The sequence below is a fragment of the Macrobrachium rosenbergii genome, chromosome 3 (genome assembly GCF_040412425.1).
Source record: "Macrobrachium rosenbergii isolate ZJJX-2024 chromosome 3, ASM4041242v1, whole genome shotgun sequence".
In the NCBI taxonomy this organism is placed as follows: Eukaryota; Metazoa; Arthropoda; class Malacostraca; order Decapoda; family Palaemonidae; genus Macrobrachium; species Macrobrachium rosenbergii.
In genome coordinates, this window is record NC_089743.1 from 82,272,471 (window position 1) to 82,292,766 (window position 20,296).

The 20,296-nt window shown below is 35.8% G+C and overlaps 1 protein-coding gene across 1 annotated transcript in view; it reads right to left on the bottom strand.

The window, feature by feature from the left end:
- The window catches only part of trh (trachealess), a 1,401,459-nt gene that overhangs the window by 862,113 nt on the left and 519,050 nt on the right, over positions 1–20,296 (bottom strand). The window contains 1 exon segment of the mRNA XM_067083537.1: positions 5,862–5,909. Within this exon segment, the coding sequence (XP_066939638.1) occupies positions 5,862–5,909 (48 nt within the window).

Consider the following 20,296-nt stretch of genomic DNA (forward strand, 5'->3'; position numbering starts at 1 on the left):
ATTCAAATATTGTGCCGCTGTGAAGCTATTTGACGATTATAGTTTTCCTTTTTTAACTGTACATTAAACAACCATTATAACTACAAACAAGTTAAAAATGCGCCGAAGTTTCTTCAGTGCAATCGAGTTTTCTATACAGCGTATAATGCTGTATGAGCCGCGGCCCATGAAACTTTCAGCCATTGCCCGGCGGTGGCCTGTCCTATGGAGTTGTCAGACGCACGACCATGAATAACTTTAACCTTAAATAAAATAAAAAATACTGAGGCTAGAAGGCTGCAATTTGCTATGTTTGATGATTACAGGGTAGATGATCACCATACCAATTTGCAGCCCTCTAGCCTCAGAAGTTTTTAAGATCTGAGGGCAGTCAGAAAGAGTGCGGACAGAAAAAGTTCGTACAGACAAAGCCGACACAATAGTTTTCTTTCACAGGGAACTAAAAAAGCGAGGTGTTTATGAGTTCTATATTACTTATGAAGTTAAAAATTACTGAATGGTTAAAAGTGTACTGTACTTAGACCCGCCGGAAACGTAAACTAACGGATACGAATACAGACAAAAAGAAGATCAGTAAAGATGCGGTGAACGTAAAACGAACGTTGAACTAAACAATTATAAAAATTAAAGGAAGACTAAAAATTTGTAAAGAGAAGAAAAAAAAAAATGAATGCAAGAAGATGAGAGATGAATGTGGCAGAGAAAGCTAACCTAACTAAGCTTCTGTCTCTAACTAAATACCAATATTTGATAGTTTCCATCAGAACAGTGAAAACAAAAGAAAGAGATAAATGGAGAAATTTCCGAGGTCCTTTCGTCGCACGTTGTGGGCAGTGATGATGGATGACAATGATAAGTCAAAGGCATCTTTCACCATAAATATAAGCAGAATTCACGTATAGTTCTTTCTGATTTCAGAGAAAGTTTTAAATACTAAGTAGTCGGAAAGGTGGTACTACTAATAATAGTTTTTACCAAACACAAAATGAAATATTGGAAATCAAAAATATTTTTAATTCCAGGATCTACAGGATCTTACTTAGATAAATGAAACCATAAACATTAAATCTGAGAGAAAGTAACCTCAGAAAAATAAATATATGATCAGATAAAAACATGGGCAGACGAAACGTGAGAGAGAAACACATAAAAACACCCTTTCTAACATGTTTCAGAAAATTATTTTCATAAAAAGGAATTTAACTCCAGCGTTGGGTTTTCGCTTGCATCAGAGCAACGAACAAACTTAGACAGACAGACAGACAAACAAAGGATCTAAAAGAGAGGAAAAATAAGCAAACAACTAACGTACGTCAAATAGCATAAAGGCATACAGTTTGAGCATATACATCCACGTAGGTCAAAGCAAAACACCAACGAAGAAACACGAAAGAAATGTGAAACCTCCGTCACTTTCTTCTGTTCTCCTGTACCCATGAGAGGGGGGGAAGAGAAAGCAGGTGGGGGCAGAAGGGATATTTTACCCCCACATAGAAATATCGAACGGCGGTGCAAAACTTAGGAAGAGCTGGTGAGAAATGAGGAAAGTTGAGACGTTGCAGCCCATAAGGAGGCTACGTGATGTGCCTTCCTAGATTTTCGGCGCTTCGCCGTTGATGATGATGATGATGATGATGATGGCTGTGATGATGGTAAGTAGAAAGAAAAAGAAAAGGGGAAAAAATTATGGTTCAAAAATGGAATCAATACAGGGGAGGGGTTATATCCGAAAGGCTAACGACGAACTATGAAAAGAGTGTGATAAATGATGAGTGATAAAACCAATCAGATATAAAAATGTCTAAAAATGTCTAGAAGTGTTTAAAGGTGCCTTTCCTTACCGAAAAGACGGGCAAAAAAAAAAAAATAAATAAATAAATTGCACAGGAAAAGAAACAAATGGCGAAAAATGGTAACTACAAAACTGGAAAAAAAAAAGAATGAAAAACTGTAAAAGCAAACCTGCCAGATGTGAGGTACGAAACAAAAACAATAAGAAAAGCAAAGTCCAAAGCGACAAGACAAAACCGCCACCGCCGAAAAATAAATGACCACCATTCCTAGAATCTCTTCCCAAGGTGCTTCACCTTGGCCCTCCAAGGACGAAACCAGACGTGTTATCAGGAGACAACGAGGCACAATGACAATGATTAATATGCAAAGGCGTCTACTTCTCGTGGTTTTTATGCAGCCATATTAGTAGGAAAAAAGAAGCTGCGGTGAAATAAGGTATGGGGACATACATGATCACAAAAACTGCTCGACTAATTCAACATGAGACGTTACTGCCAAGAGTTCACATAACTACACCTAAGAAGCTTCTCTCTGACGGAGAAAAATATTCATACACAGCCAAAGACTATACACTTTCTTTAACTATTTCTCTATACACGCTTCATATCAAACCACTATACACTTCTCGACATGATGGGACATTTAAACCTGTACATACGTCCAAGCAAAATTAAGTATACCTTAGTTTTACCAGACCACTGAGCTGATTAACAGCTCTCCTAAATTTGGCCCAAGGATTAGACCTTTATTTTACGTGGCTAAGAACCAACTGGTTTGCTTAGCAACGGGACCTACAGCTTATTGTGGGAACCAACACATTATAGCGAGAAATGAATTTCTAACCAGAAATAAATTCCTCTAACTCTTCATCAGCCGGCCGGGGATTCGAACTCCGGCCCAGCGAGTGCCAGTCCGCAGCTCTACCGACTCACCCAACGAAGAGATGATACGTCCAAGCAAGCAAACATAACACAGCACACCGAGGTATTCATGTGCAACAAGTAATAACATAAGTAATAGTATAGACACGAAGATACCTCCAGGCTATAAAACAGCGCAAATGGGAACTAACAATGTGCATATATCAAAGTAGCTTCTAACTTGAGGAGACGATTGGGTCGTTATAGCCTTAAGCTCCGTTACAGTATTATCAGTCAGTCATGTTATTATATACAAGATGCATAAAAAATTATCGTTCATCATTATCATCGCTGCCAACGCCTTGCAAAGCAAAGGGACTCTGTGAAATTGCGCCTCTTATGTCTTTCCTGTGCCTTTACTTCCATAAATCTCCACTCACCTCTAGCTTTCCGTCTCACATTTCTCAGCCAAGTATGCCTGGGTCTTTAATCGCTTCAGGTCCCCAAATGAACCCAACTGACATTATAAAGCACTATTCTTCCACTGGGAAGTGAGAAGGACATGCCCCCTCCCCTTCATCATAACATATCCGTATACAGAACTTCCATAATTTATCCTAGAGAAGTCAAAATATCCCGGCCTCTAAATTCTAATATTCTTCTTATAGTTTTATCCTCCACTTGATTCCCAAACCTTATTCATCGCTTGTTTTATCCTTTCCAATAACTAATCGAGAACCGTATGATACAATGTTTCTAAATGTTCTACGACACGACCTACCATTGGTGCTACTGGTGTTATTTATTCTTTATCCATAATTTTGTCCCAATCCCATTCAATTAGGCAAGATTTGTTAATCTTATGGTGCTTTGAAGACTAAGACAGTATCATACTCCTAAGTCTGTCCACTTTCTATCATCATGCAATTATAACTATCTCTTCCATCTCCAAAATATTTTTGTCATTATCAAACTCATTAAGTAACTAAATTCAATTTGACGAGATTCTCTCCAAGACATTATAATCTGCTTTGTTCAGCGGAGGGACTCACCTAGATTTATATATTCAACAAAAATACCTAGGTGATATAAAACCACCAACACACTGGTTTGTGGACACAGTTTACTCCCTTCCCATTATCAACAAAAGCCACCAGAAAGGATTCTTTCACTCACCTAACATATTGCTGTAATAATGCTCAGCCACAAATATTTGATCTGCAGAGCTCCTTCCTTTTCTGTAACCAACTTGTTCCTCTCTAAGCATTTTATCTATTTTTCATGGCCTATTTTTTTTCATATCGAATGACGCAAGCGCAATGTCTATATAGTTGCCAAATTCTGTTAAGTCACCTTTCTTTGCTATGACCACCTTTTCAGGCGATGAAAGATCATTGGAAGCAGCTGAAAAGAAGCTCGTCATTACTCGAAAATCATTAATTTTCTCCAAGAATGAGGAAGTTACTTCGAAACCTCCGATTTTCTGCTTTGACAAGATAAACAATTTCAGAACATTTAATATCATCAGTCAAGGTGCGTGAAAAGAGTAAGAATTAGCTACATTTACAACTGCTGAGCAAAAAATCTATAAACAATGGCAGGGTGCAGTTAAGTCATATATATTCAAATGTTACGAATGATGTGAAATATGTTTGTTAGGGTACGAAGTATTAGTCGAAAAGTGTTTAGTATATCTGCTTCAAGAAAACTCACATAAATTTAGTCGAAAACTATAACGACACTGCTTCACTCAGGATAGACGCAAGGATAGGTTATAAATTTGAACGGTACGACTGATCTGCCTCTTGAGAGGGGAAATTCTGTATGAGCCAGGGAAGACAGGAAGACATTACCAAAATCTTCAAGGCACAAGGGAAAAAAAAGGAAGTACTGTCTAAAGAGGGCTAGCTATTAAAGCAAGGAAATAAGAACTAAAAAATATAGATAAAAAGTTATTAAGTCCACCCTATGGTGAAGGGAAACACTTTTCAGGAGAGAGAGAATATAAGAGAGAAAAGAATTCATAAAGAGAGAGATTCCATATTTCATATTGTATCACACATAAAATACACTAAAGCATTGCTAACGCCAAAAATGTTGACAGATGGAACGGGAAATTTCAGTCATGCCAAATAAAAAAGGAAAAAACTACCAGATCGGTGATGGCAGAGGCACGGAGAGATTGACAGTAATCAAGAATGGCTGAAACTAAAATCAAAAATATGGATAGGTGAGGAGGTATGTAAACGAAGATCAGAGATTAAAGAGAATGAAGAAATCAGAGCGTATAACCAAAAGTCTTAAGAGATCCAAGACCCTCGACGATGTAAACTTGGAATGAACTCCTGTCATTTCTGATAATCTTGGGCGATTTAAGTCCCTCAACTCAATTCATATAAGGTTGAAGTAAACTGGTAAAAGTAAGTGCCATTGTTTCTACTAACATGGTATATGAGAGAGAGAGAGTATATATATATATATATATATATATATATATATATATATATATATATATATATATATATATATATATATATATATATATATATATGTATACATATATATATAATATATAATTAACTAAACAAAGTTATATATATATATAACTCACCCTCAAACAATGCAACTTATATTAAATGTTGAAAATTAAACTTGCACTCAAACAAAATGCAATAAATCAAAAATTAAATTCTGCTGAAAAGACCAGACTCACGACCTACAACAAAAGTCGTTCTAAAGAATTCAATTTTAATTGCCTCTCAACGGCATTACCTGAAGAATTAATTTTTGAATAACAGCAAACACTTACTGAGTTGACAGCACAACGAGGACATCTTGCTAAAAGCACTACTTAAGCAGTGTACAGTTTGTGATGCAAGTGTTGAGTGTCATGGGAATTGTTACATTAACGAGTAGTAGTAGTAGTGGTAGTGGTAGTGGTAGTAGTAGTAGTAGTAGTAGTAGTAGTAGTAGTAGTAGTGGTAACCTCTTTTGGAGGCTACCAATTGAGCCTGTGGCTTAAAAAGCTTGAGCAGTTGTAGAAGTCGTGGTATATAGTTAAGTCCTTGCTGTAAAAGTATGAAAAGGGATGATAAAATAAATCGATTCTTCCTGATCCCTCAAATTACAGAGAAAGAAAAACGAAAGAGAAACCAAGGAAATACGCGATAAAAAAAAACAAAATAAAATTAAAAAAAAAATGCTCACCGTGCATTAGCAGCCGCCTGGCTCGCCAGATCTTCGCTGCCGGATTTCCTGTAAAAAGGAAGAGAATCCATTTACATATAAACAATCAAAGCACAAAACCACATTATACAGAAAGCATGGGGTCATCCTACCATGCGGTTCTAAGGTAAATTAGTAATAATGAAAATTACAACAATAACGGAAGGAAAACAGTGCAAAAACTAAATAAAAAAAAGCAAAAAAAAAAAGAGGAGCAAGAGATCAAATACTGCTTGCGGACAGCCGTTGCTCAAATGGCTACATTGCATGCAGACAATTTCACCATTCAGATGGATAAAAGCACGCATTCGTATACTGGTGCACTGCAATTACTGAGAGTACTTCACCCTCTGAAAATAAAGATGTCATTTTTAAAGAAATGAGAATAGAAAGAAATCAGTCAATCTGCTGTCAAATATTCAAGATATTTTCCTCCGTGAGAGAGAGAGAGAGAGAGAGATTACTAAATTTCCGTTATATCACAAAAAGGGCAAGTTTCATTCAGCCTGACAGCCACCTTAGAAAGACAGACTAAGAATGACCAAGTTTTTCCTGATCATCCCCAAAAATAAAACTCCTTACTGATACGAATGAAGTTCTTGTCGTAGATGTTCAAAAATATTCTTTTCTTGACTTGTGATGCTTTTCAGTTTGACTATCACTTTCACACTGCTTCCAAGATTTGGAATACTCTCCCTTATCCAGGACTAATGACCTTTGTTACAGAAACCCAATGTCGACACGGACATATGAATCAATTACTCAATCAAGCTATCCTTGCATTCGTTTTCCTTTGACAGCTGAAACTTTAAAACTGCCACTGGATGGGACCATCTCTTCCGACGGTGAGTCATACCTCTACACCCTCCCTTACTCTTTTGTATTTCCGTCCCATAGGATTTTGAATAAGAAAAATATCCCCGATGAAAGTCTGCATCAAAGCTTCTCATTTCCGAGTAAGGCGGCGGCGATAAAAGAAGACAGGCGATCGTTGAGAAGCCCCAATCTTTCAAATTACCGGTTACTTTGACAGCAATAATTCTGACGGGGAAAGGAATACACAACCTTGACAAATAACTCTTCCTTTGCAAACATACCGGTGGAGTCGAATGATGGATGAGGGATCTTCCATTTTTTACACGTTCCTTGACCGGCAACAAATTTGATGTACAGTACCGACGTGACATCAAATTTCCAAACCGATATCTGGACTGTTTCATGGTGGTTGGCCCCCGTAGGAAATCGAGAGGTTTGAGGGAGAGAGAGAGGGAGAGACACTGCTATTATCACGTTCAAAGAGTATGTCATAATTACATCAATGCGACGATCTGTAATAAATAGAAGGGACATGGACGACGGGAATAAAACCGTTTTAGTTCAATTTAGCTCAATTAAGAAGATGAAAAAAAGGGAAAGAACAAAACGTAAAAAATGTCGCAGACAATTGGGATAAATCGTTTTTAGCCTTTCTCGAGGCGCTTCGGGTTATTTTGAACTCCACCGCGAAATAACTTATGATCTAAATGATAATTGCAAGACGATATCGAATAACATAGCTTCGCCTTGAGCGTTGAGAGAACGACAGGGTAAGGTAGCATTAAGGCGGCATTTGCTATACGAACCGGAAGGACATGTCAACCCCCTACCACCGCCCCCCATTTCTCCCTCACACACACACACACACATACACACACAAAACACACACACTTACATCTATTTAAATATCTGTAAAGAGATCTCACTATAGTCTATATACCTTTGTACAGACAGAAGGAAAATTACTATTAATGATCTTATAAAAACAGCTCCTCTTCTTAGTTGAGCTCGCATTACACCAGCACAGGCTCTTGCTCATGGAGTGGTCCGCAAAATTTCCGCTTCTCTTACAAACTTCGCCCCCAAACGTTTTCCACCGTCCATGCTTTTACTTTTTGTCTGAGTGAAATAAAGACATTTGCAAACACTGACTACATATATATATTATATGTATATATATATATATAACATATATATATATATATATATATATATATATATACATATATATGTAATTAATGAAAATAGACAACACACATACACACTCTCTATTGACTTTTTTGTAGGTCTTCCTGACACAATTCAATTAGCCTGTTGCCTTGCATCCTAGAGTGTTTACATCTACTTTATATATATATATATATATATATATATATATATATATATATATATATATATATATATATTATATATACACATATATATATATATATATATAAACATATATATATATATATATATATATATATATATACATACTGTATATATATAATATATATTATATACATATATACTGTATATAAAGTAGATGTGAAAGACTCTAGGATGCAGAACAAAGGCTAGTGTCGAGGGAAGACCTATAAAAGAGTCATGTGTGTGTGTGTGTGTGTGTGTTGTCTATTTTCATTAATCTATGAAGCAGAGAGAAAGTTTTCATTGATCACGTACTGAAAGGATGAGGAATACACCTATCGGCCGACGGGAAAGGATAAAAGAAAAAGACAAAGTTAATGAAATTATTAATATTCTCCCCGTGTCTGCTGTGCAATATAAATTGAAAGCACTAAATAAACGTGCCCATTGCTAAGTCGTGCTTGCAGAGACAGGAACACACACTAGAGGTATAAGCGAAAGATGAATTCCTTGGCTCTCCGGCACAAATGCAATGATGATAATTACGAAGAGATGGAGGGTATGGAAACAGGTCAGGTTAGCAAAGTCGAAATGGTGTTTGTGCCACCATAAGAATTTTCGGCATCTGGTCATTTCATGCAATAAACAATATAAACCAGGAATAATTACTCATGCATCAAACGCCTTATTTCCTGAGTAAGCAAGCAAATCATTGCAGAACTAAAAGAGAAATGCATATAGGTTTCCCGACGACGGCACACGACCACATAACAGAGTCGTCAAGAAAAGACATACAAATAAACAGTCAAGCACTTCTATAGAGACGCAAAAACCGTGTGTCCTGCCTCTCTCGAAATGCTGAAAGCATTCGATCATGTTTGCAGTGCACTGAATGGGATACTGGCATACTGCCATTTCGAAGCATGTTTGACTGACAGACTGGCTGTCCATTCTGATATCAAAACAATCGTTGAAATTCTCTATCTCACGTCCGTGATGAATATTAATTCTTCCCAAAAGTGATCCATTTTGTTCTATAAAAAAAATAAAAATCAAACGCGCATACGAATGAAAGCACATGGCATCTAGCAAGTACGTTAAAATTTTCAGTTTTTCTCTTATGCATATTTAAATATATATATATATATATATATATATATATATATATATATATATATATATATATATATATATTTTTTTTTTTAAAAAAGTTAAATAGTTAAATCAGTCCCGGTGCTACGGATAAATTCTTGAAAAAAACTGGAAAACGCTAAGAAAAAAATCTTAAAAAGGGAATAAGAGATAAAGAAACAAGATAAGAGGAATCTTATATAACGTAACAACCTACGCTTAAAATCCACAACCCTGCAATTCTGGGTTCAAAGATACCTTGCAATCATAATCCCTTTGAAGGTTTGGTGGTCCCGTGCTCGTTCATATTGCCATATGTGAGGAGTGTAGTAATTAAATGCAAGCCGACATGCTGCAGGGGAAGTACCAATTCTAATTCTCTAATTCAAGAGCCCTTACAGCATGTCAAGACTACCCGTCCGAAAAGTTTACGGGAGAGAGAGAGAGAGAGAGAGAGAGAGAGAGAGAGAGAGAGAGAGAGAGAGAGAGAGAGAGATAAATAATACATAACTCGCTGTATGCTCCATTAAAAAGAAAACATGTGCCTCTATTCTACTGCACATAATATTAGATACCTTTGGGATTCCTGACCAAATGCAACACAATAATGAGCAACGCTAATAGTTTTATAGGATGAGATGCGCATTGCCAAGTGATTCAGTGTTTACGAGCCGCACTGAACCCAGAAAGAAAAATGGCAAAATTTGCGGAAGAAACACTTCTCGTTTCTCCTGAGAGTAGTATTACAGAACCACCTACCAAAGAATGGAAGACAAAAGGAAAATATGCACTTCCAAGGTTACCAGACTCTCACAAGGAGGCTCAGAATGGGAGGAGAGGTGAGGGAAGAGTAAGAGAAAAAATGTAGACGAAGGAATTCTAGACAACTAGATGATGACATTGCGCATTTCTTTCATGGATGTGACGCGGTTCTTCAGTTCAGTCCACACCAGGATCAGCACTGGTCCTAAATTCAACACTAAAACTAAAGGAGAGTCTAGTCATTGTTATGTCTATAGAATTATCTGTAATATCATTACCATTGGTATTCGTTTTTAACATTATAATCTGTGTGTATGGTATTTCCAGTGTTCATTTTCAGTTATGATGCCCCGACGATTACAAAACTTTTTTGACAATTTAGGGCATTGCCATTGGAGTATGAAAAATCTTCACACTAAAACTTATTTTCAGATTTATAAACATTTCAACATACTTAGCATTCAATTTCTAACTAATAGTGCTGCAAATATTTTCCTATTTCCATAGGTTAAAATGCATGCATACTTTGGTATCTGTAACAAATTTATATACTGCACATTCCTAAATTTTGATGGCAGGTCACCAGTAACGCCTTCAACACCACTTGACGTCAAACTTCCATAAAAATGAAAACAAAACGGCTATTGGCAATTTGCCCTAATTGTATTGGCACAGAGAGGAAGCTTCTGGTCCTGTGTCAATGCTTACGGAGGCCTCTTTTAACATCTTGATACTTTCATGTCCGCCAATACCATTTCCCCGTCTACTTACTTGCGTTTAGCTGGACTTGTTAATTCCATGATGACACTTGTAGCCGTCATGATGGTGTGGTAACTAGGCTCGAACGTCTTCTAACATACTACAGGAACGGACAAGGACACACTTGATAAATAACAGCTCTGTAACAACAGACATGACTACATGGAAAAGGGAAAATGTAATAGAGAAAATAGCGACAGTAAACATCGGCCTCCTGTTATTAGCAGTGACGCCCGCACGATTTTTTGGAATCATAAAATATTACCACAGTAAATATGCACCAGTGCCAAAGGCCATGTCCAGCTTCTTGGGGGCGTATCTCAAGGACATTTAAATATTTTATGAACTGTTTAAAAACCATTTAAATTCTAAGCGATTTTAAGACTGGCGGCTGCGGGTCTCCACCACCACGACAGGGTCACTTTATGCTCCCTCAAATCTTATGCTGGTTTGGCCCACTGGCTACTAAACATAGTGGACTTTATCAACCAGTGCCCAGGAGATACCCTGTGCCCAAACTCTCGTACGGGAAGACGTCATCCATAGCAAGGCACAACGCTAAGCCGCTCACTGACGATGGGATTCATTTAACATCAAGATGCCTTTTCATGACGACGACGGTGCACTGCCAATTATATTTCATTTCAAATATCCCACAAGATGGTATTCAAGCCGAGTGAGCGTCTCACACCGTCCAGGCCGAAACTAAATACGGCAAAAGAGATCCCCTCCATCTTCTCCTCCTACGTCTGGCCCAGGTGAGAATCACACCTGAGGATTAGTTATCACTTCCTAAAGAAAAAAAGAAAAACATTTGGGGAAGATGCTCAGCTGATCTACAGCCAGGGGCTCATCAGGAGGTTTCGTTTTGGTCGTCGGGCGAATGCAAAATGCGCGACATCGAAACGGGACGATTCAGTTTCAGAGAAAGAAGCGGCGAAAATCAGAGAGAGAGAGAAAAGACGTCATTCGTAATTTTAAAATATTTCAGTCTCTGGAGAAGTTTGGCAACTAAGGTCAAATCTGGGAGATCTCCTCTTGATGGTGGTACCCTAAAGGCCTTCTTCTCAGTTGTGATTGGGTCGCTTGACGATCACACCCCCGTAAGGCCCCATCCGGTATTCACGGGGGTGGGGGGGTACAAAAGAGACAATAGCAATGAAAAAAAAAGAAGGGCAGTTTCCATCCAAGCAACTCATCAGGAGCTGACTGAAATCTCTTTTCCTCTAAACACTCGAGGCAGATAAAGGATGGAAGATCCTTAGCGCACTCTTCCACTGCAAAAAAAAAAAAAAAAAAAAAAGCCTGTCTGCTTTAGAGTGGATAGTAAAAGGGATTAGATTTGGAGTTTCAGTTTCGTGTAAGATGCACAGAAAACCCCTTTGGGATACCCACCTCTTAGGAACCAGCAGCTTAGACGACAAAACGACGCGTCTCTCGTGTTTAGATAACGGAGGGATTGCCCTTCCGTTACATACACGCAAGGGCGCATCTTGCAAAGCTCTTGCATCTGTTTCGTTCTTCCTTTCAGCGCTCAGGATGAACGGCCCATTGAGAAGTACACGTAAGGACGTAAACCGCGAGGTAAAGGATAACAGTTTTCGACCATACGTGGTGCGTTCCTTGAGGCTGTAATTTATAACAGTGTCACCGCCGCTGTGTCTACCCGGTACTATAGCCTTGATGTGAATATTTACACTACTGTTAGCACTGGCAGAGAGAGAGAGAGAGAGAGAGAGAGAGAGAGAGAGAGAGAGAGAGAGAGAGAGATTTGTCTATATAAGAGCGCAATATAACAGTACATTCTGAATGATAAAGGTTTTGCACTTGTTGCAAAGAATTTGGAAAGGGACGTCTTGAAATTAATTACAACGAGTCCGAAAGCATTACAGTGAACGAGTTGACAACAAACGATTCCAGGTATTCAAAATCGGCTGTAATATAAAAGGACAAGTGAGATGTTATATCATTCAGAATATTTTGTCAATGAACTTGAGGTATTACTCATACAATCATTCTGCAGTCGTCATTTTACTTTTCATATATATGAGTTCGACTTATTACTAATATCCTAACCCAGCATCCCCAGTCATTACATTTAAAATGTTCCTTAAGAGTATATGAATATCATTAACACACAAATAGCATGGAATAGAATCTGAAGGCAAAACTTTCATTCTATTAATATACTGAGAACTTTGCTTCTTGCTAAATGTCACTTAACTGTAAATATCTAAGAGTAATGTCAATGAAGAGTTTTATATGAGAAAGCAAACTAGGAGTTAATACTGTAAAATGGTATTTTTTTCAACCAAATTTTTCATATATATATATATATATATATATATATATATATATATATATATATATATATATACATATATATATATAATTTATATATATAAACATATATGTCATTTAAATATATATATATATATACATTATATATATAATATAAATATATATATATGTATGTATGTATGTATGTATGTATACTTCCAAGACTTCGAATCGCGGACTAGCATGGGCACGGTGTCCGGACTAGGACTGAAAAGGCGTATGGTGCTAATTCCTTCTAGTAGTACCCTTCTAAAGAGAAAAAGGGATTTGGTAAAAAAAAAAAATACACAGAAAGAGTATCAATAATAGTATAATCGACAGAGAGACAATATGAATGACGTTGACAATGTATGGTATGGACTGTGATGTTCTTCTGTATCATAAAATAACAGAAAAACTACGGATTGTTTTCAATAACGTATTCTTAGAGTGTACAGCTAATTTATATGTTCAAGTGTACGGCAGTAGTAAATGTTTTTTTTTAATTCTTTTGCCAAACGCTTGTACACATTTATTCACGAACTGCACAATCAGTGGTTTCAAATGTTTTCTAAAAATTGTGTTATTAACTTAAAACTGTCAAATAAAAGTGTTTTATTGTACTACTTGTACGTACACGATACCAAAATAATTATTATGGAAGTTACATATTTAGTAAACAACTCGGAATAAAATTAAAAATCAAAAGTTTATATGCCTAATTTCCACTAATTTGTGACTTTTATCACATTACACCGCTGGAGTCCACGAGGATAACTGATGCTCTTAATATAAAAGATTCAGGTTGTCCAAGATGACGTTTATCAGTGTCCAGTAACTGACAGGGAATCGCTGCGTATATATCATATAGTTGTTAGTTGATTTGATTCAAGTGACATGATTGAAAGCCTACGAAAACGACTTGGCGTATATATATATATATATATATATATATATATATATATATATATATATATATATATATATATATATAATATATATATATATATATTTATTATAATATATATATATATATAATTTATAAATATATATTTAATAAATATATATTTATAAATAAATATATATATATATATATATATATATATATATATATATATATATATATATGCATATATATAATCTTCGATACATGATTGCCAACTTTTTGTAACGGAATACCCTAGGAGCAAGGGCCCGTGTCTGCACAAGGGCTGGCTTGATCTAACAACAAAAGATGCATTATGGGAGTGGGGAGAGGGAATGGGAAGGGAAGAGGGAGAGACAGAAGATAAAAGAGGATGGGAAGGGTTTAGGGTGGGAAAGTATTTTCAAAACGGAGGTATTTTTGTTTATTTGGACAAAATTTCAGTAAGAAAATATTTTGTTTTCGAATTCCAGTAATGCAATAGAAAACGGAGTTATGAAGCAAGCGCATAGCATCCCGTTTGGTGGCGACAATCTTCAGAATTGTAAAAAAAATATTTCATCACATTTAAGAAATTAGCATTAAATTTTGCTTCCCTTACAATCTAGAAACCGAAAAAGAACTGATACTGAAACCGACTTTAACTGTCAGAACCATCGGTCGATCAAACAGCAAACGACACTCAACGCATGACTTGACAATCGAATCTACGAACCCTATGATTGTCAGTAGCTAGGTTGAGCAGATTTCAATCCGAGCAGATTTCAGTACTTCTTCAAAAAGGATGATTATTACGAATTTACGTCAACTCTCCTCTCTCACTGAAGGAGGTATCAGAAAATGAGATTAGAACAATAAGGTGTCCTGGAAATATTATCAAAAAAACACTAAAACAATAATACCCATTTTTACAAATTCTCTTTGAAAAACAACAGCTGGTATAAAGCTTGCGATGTTAGACTTTTATTATGCTATCGAAAACGATTGCTGAAATAAAAACATCATTAGAATCAAATGTCAGTGTTCTCCTGGTGTTAGCTTTTTATTACAGCTGTGCAATGTTTAACTGGTCTACAGTACAGCATATACCATATTAATGAAGTTCCGTCGGCAATCTTCACTTACAATCCTTTTTTAAAACAAGTTAAAACTATATATCTCTACTATGAAGATTGTATTTTGTTCTATTTTAATAAATTTAAGGGATTTTTTGCAATATGAAAAAGGATGGAAAATACGTAGCATTCTTGTCAAATTGCTACTCCAACCCGCTGTTTGTTCTTCGTTATAGTTTCCTATTCATTCTCATTATTAACTGCAAATGCATTTTGAATATAAAGTTGCATCTTTATTATTTTTAAAAATAAAAATCACAATATCCTTAACGTTATACGAGGCATATTACTTTACGATGCAAAAATCCGTACTGAACAGTAACGAGACTTGTAATATAAATGTTCATATGAATCTGGAAGGATTTTCTACGTGAATATTTTTTATAAAAATGCATTGATTTTTTATTCAAACAATTCAAACCGATAACCTGTCAATGACACTATGTATCTTTATAAAATGTTTAAGTCAGGTGAGCGTCTAACTTCTTAATAAATATCCGAGTTGTGCAAGTGTCATTCGAGAAACTTAAATGCAAGTAACAAGACTTCTTTGGAAATTCCAAAATTACGTTCTTGCTCTTAAATTACCCAAAAAACCACTGGGTGTTCGTCTCAAAAAAAAAAAGATGATAACCCTGGTATGGAATGTATGTTGTTCAGAGCGATTAAAAGCCTTTATGACAGATACCAATAGGATTAGAAAATATGCATAGGAGAGCAAGGTGCGTCCGTACTGCAATAAAACACACGTGGCTAACTTATCGCATACCCATCATAAACAAGGTGAATACAAGTTAAACGATTCATTGGTAGTTCTACCTAGTACTTCACAAGATTATCCAGCATTAGCTACAGATTCGTTCTCCACGTACGGCAGTTAACTTGTTGTCAACCTGTTTGTTATACGTATGCCTACGTATGTTTACAAGTTTACCGCAGTGCGGACGCACCCTAACTGGTTTGGTGTAAAAATGGGTCTGAGACGACTGTGTATTACGCCTGCAATGCTGCTGACCACCGTTAAGTACGAAGTGATACGAGGAGTCAGGTAAAGGACATTAGATGTTGTTTCAAAGACGTGGAATAAGACAATGAGAAAATAAGTACTGACTGGTGATAGTGCAGGGAAAATGCAGATACAAATGAACAATATTGATACTGTTTGCAAGAGGAGAGAGCTTTGGTTAAATGTGATATTAGTAAATTTTGATACTGTTTGCAAGAGGGGAGAGCTGAGATTAAATGTGATATTAGTAAATTTCTATACTGTTTGCAAGAGGAGAGAGCTGAGATTAAATCTGATATTAGTAAATTTCTATACTTTTTGCAAGAGGAGAGAGCTGAGATTAAATGTGATAGTAAGTTTTGATACTGTTTTCAAGAGGGGAGAGCTGAGATTAAATGTGATATTGGTAAATTTTTATACTGTTTGCAAGAGGAGAGAGGTGAGATTAAATGTGATATTAGTAAATTTTGATACTGTTTGCAAGAGGAGAGAGCTGAGATTAAATGTGATACTAGTAAGTTTATGAGGGTAAATGGCACCCAGGAGATTGAGCAATGAATAGAAGTGTCTGATTTGTAGGTGAAGCAAGGAAGGTGCCAACCAAGGTGCATCTAAAACACAGAGAAAGACTTGGAGCGTCTATGAAGGAAGCTGTTGGCAATCTCTTTTATGGAAGGGAAGTAAGGCTGCTGAATGACAGAGAGAGAAAAAAAGGTTAAAATTGTAAAGATGAACTCTTTGCATAGTCTATGTGGTAGGACAAGAACTGAAAGGGCAAGAAATGTGGAGATAAACAGTAACAGTAATAGTGGTAGTAAAATGGCTAACGTAGGTGAAAGGATGCTTGGAGTGTTCTGAGATTGTTTTGGGCCATGCTGAATGTTCTGAGATTGTTTTGGGTCATGCTGAACAAATGGAAGACGAATTGCTGGTAAAAAGAAAAGAGTGGATAATTCGGAAGTTTGAGGAGGAGAGGAAGCCAAATAAAGCTCTTGAAAGATAACGTGAGAGAGGTAATGGAAAGGAAGAGCCTAAATATCCAGAAATAGGACGAGTGCATGGAAGGTGAAGATCGATGTGCAGAGAGAGTGTGTGTGTGTGTAAGGGGTCCAATGAGCTGCTAGTGAGCATTCCGTGTAGGTGTCTGATGTAGTTGATTTTATGGGATTTTTCTACGTAAGGAATTCTTCCATGACTTACATGTATGAACGGGACGCCACCCTCTGTCATTTTTCTCTGAAACTACAACCATTTTTGAGAATCAGTTTAATGCTGGGAGATAACAAATATACATACATACATACATACATACATACATACATACATACATACATGCATATATATATATATATATATATATATACATACATATATATATATATATATACATATATATATAGATAGAGAGAGAGAGAGAGAGAGAGAGAGAGAGAGAGAGAGAGAGAGAGAGAGAGAGAGAGAGCATAGATACGTTTCTGTGTTGGAAAATGTTTGAAATCTGTGAATAACTCTTCATTTAAAAGAGGTCTTCCATCACAAGCTTTAAAATATAATACCAACCCCGAACGAAGTTACTTCGCTTGCACATATATATTAGGTTACATATTTTCTAAGGGCTCTGGACTAAATGGAAATTTACATGACGCCTATTATCATACTCATTTTCCCTCTAAATAAATTAACTTGTGGACTTGGGTGAATACTGGTTCCGAACTTCTACAACCCATGAATCAGTGAACGCGTGTAACAATCTACAATATATCATTAATCATAGTTCAGTATCTTAGTGTATTATATTAAGCCAAAAAACAAACATAGCAAATGCTGCAATATATCCGGTGGGATTTTATTCTGACACAGGAGTGGCCATCTTTGATATAGTAATTTAAAACATATGTGACAGTATATCTGCCTATATATATATATATATATATATATATATATATATATATATATATATATATATATATATATATATATATATATATATATATAAAATATTCAAGTTAAAAATTAAAATGTTTAATCATCAACATGACACGCCTTTCCAGCTGTAGCCTCTTTCGTTAATAGAAATGTTTTATTTTATTTGAAAACATTTAAACTATACAAGAATAACTGCATATTAACCTTACAAGGCTCAAGGCACATGGTTCGAACAAACTTGAATCTACATTACAGACTGAAGCTTTCAGATAGATTTTGTCACTTTTTGTCCAGTTTTTTTATGATCCCACCTTACTTTCACTGTTTCTTAAGCGTATCCCCTTTGAAGGAGCGTGGCCCCATTCTGTACGAACTTGAATTCCTATTTATCCGACGATTCTGTGTCAAATCTGGATGAAACTGACCAAGTGGTACCGGAGAAAATAACGAACAATCTTCGTTTAACAAACTCGATCGCATCCAGCTAAAGAAGCATTAAAGAGAAGCTGGGATTAAGAACGGAAACAGAAAGATATAAAAGAAAGACGGTAAAGAATGGAGAGGGAATATGTACTTACACCTTAAGCATGTGCCAGCAGGGCGCCATTACGGGAATGCAACAAACAAACAACGAATGAATATGCCGCCGGACGGTATAAAAGGGACCTACGCTTTCCATCAGAATACGAAACAAGGCTTTGTCGTACTTCTCTAAGACACACAACAAAAGACACTTTCCGGTCACCTCATGCCTTTGTAATCGCGCACTTTTCTCTAAAAGACACCTTACGTCAGCAGAAATTTGCAGTCCCACTTAAAAAATCAAGTCATTTCCTAATATATCCATGAATAAAATCAGCAATAAAAATAGGAAATGGTATAAAACGCAGCAGCAAACCAAAGATTTGCAACCAACTAAACCAACTATGTGATTTATATTTTTCCGCGAAGGAAGCAGGGATAGTCAGAATAGCTTCTATTTGCTTCAAGCGTTCAAGAAAATGTTAACATGTCCCACTTGTTAACGATAATCGACATATTCGCTCCGAAAACACCTACTGCTGGCGACAAGACGATGAAATAAATGCAGGAGTGTGTATGTATTTGAATGAACAAGATAATAAGGGGATGTATCCCATTTCTTCATTAGAAAAAAAAACCGACACATCAAAAATAAACAAAAATCCCAGCATAACTTCATGATAGAAACCCGTAGATTTCGTCCAGGGATCATTTAAGTTTATTTTTTTATCTAGGATCTCCTGAAAACACCTACCTAGTTAATCAATCACGAGCAGCCTTTTTAGGCCCAAATACATTTTCAAAGTAGATAATTAGTCATATTATAAACACAAGAGTGAAAACTGAATTATAGTTACTATTACAATTATATACATTAAACGGATTGCTGGAGTGTGTACATAGAAAATACATTTAGATAATTAAAAAATAGTCTTGATAACTTAATGCATTACTCAGGAAAAATCAAAATTTCTAACATTTTATAAAAAACTTGAGTAAATCATCCTCAAGTTTTAAACGAATGACTCTTTGTTAGGGAGCATTCAAAAAAATTCCTCTCTTTTGTATATTATATGGACTATATGTACCGCCTTTATGAACCAAATTCACAGTGATGCGAAATTACTACCGTTACTTGGCCCGAAAATAGAGTATAATCCCTTAAGAAACAGCAACTGTTACATCTAACATCCACCAGTGGTCCAATCAGTTATTCACGATATCAAAGCATTATTCTCAAGCTTTCAGCTCTCTCTCTCTCTCTCTCTCTCTCTCTCTCTCTCTCTCTCTCTCTCTCTCTCTCTCTCTCTCTCTCTCTCTCTCTCTCAAAATAACAGAGGAAGCACTTTGCTTACAAACTATCAAGACAGTTGAATTCTCGCAATTATAATTCGTTTTGCCAGTTACTGAGGTCTGCTAGTCACAACTGAGATTTCTACTCCAGGTTGATATATTATATATATATATATATATATATATATATATATATATATATATATATATATATATATATATATATATATATATATATACATGCAATGTAAATAATAATAAATAAGTGAATATAATAGAAACATCTATACTATATAAACATACATGTATATATAGAAATATAATATATATATATATATATATATATATATATATATATATATATATATATATATATATATTCTTTCGAAAAGTCTCTTCAGATGACTACTACTTACAAAAACTTCACCATCATAGCATTTCTGTAGCTGTGATTTAATATCAATCTCCATTATACAAAAAAATTATACCC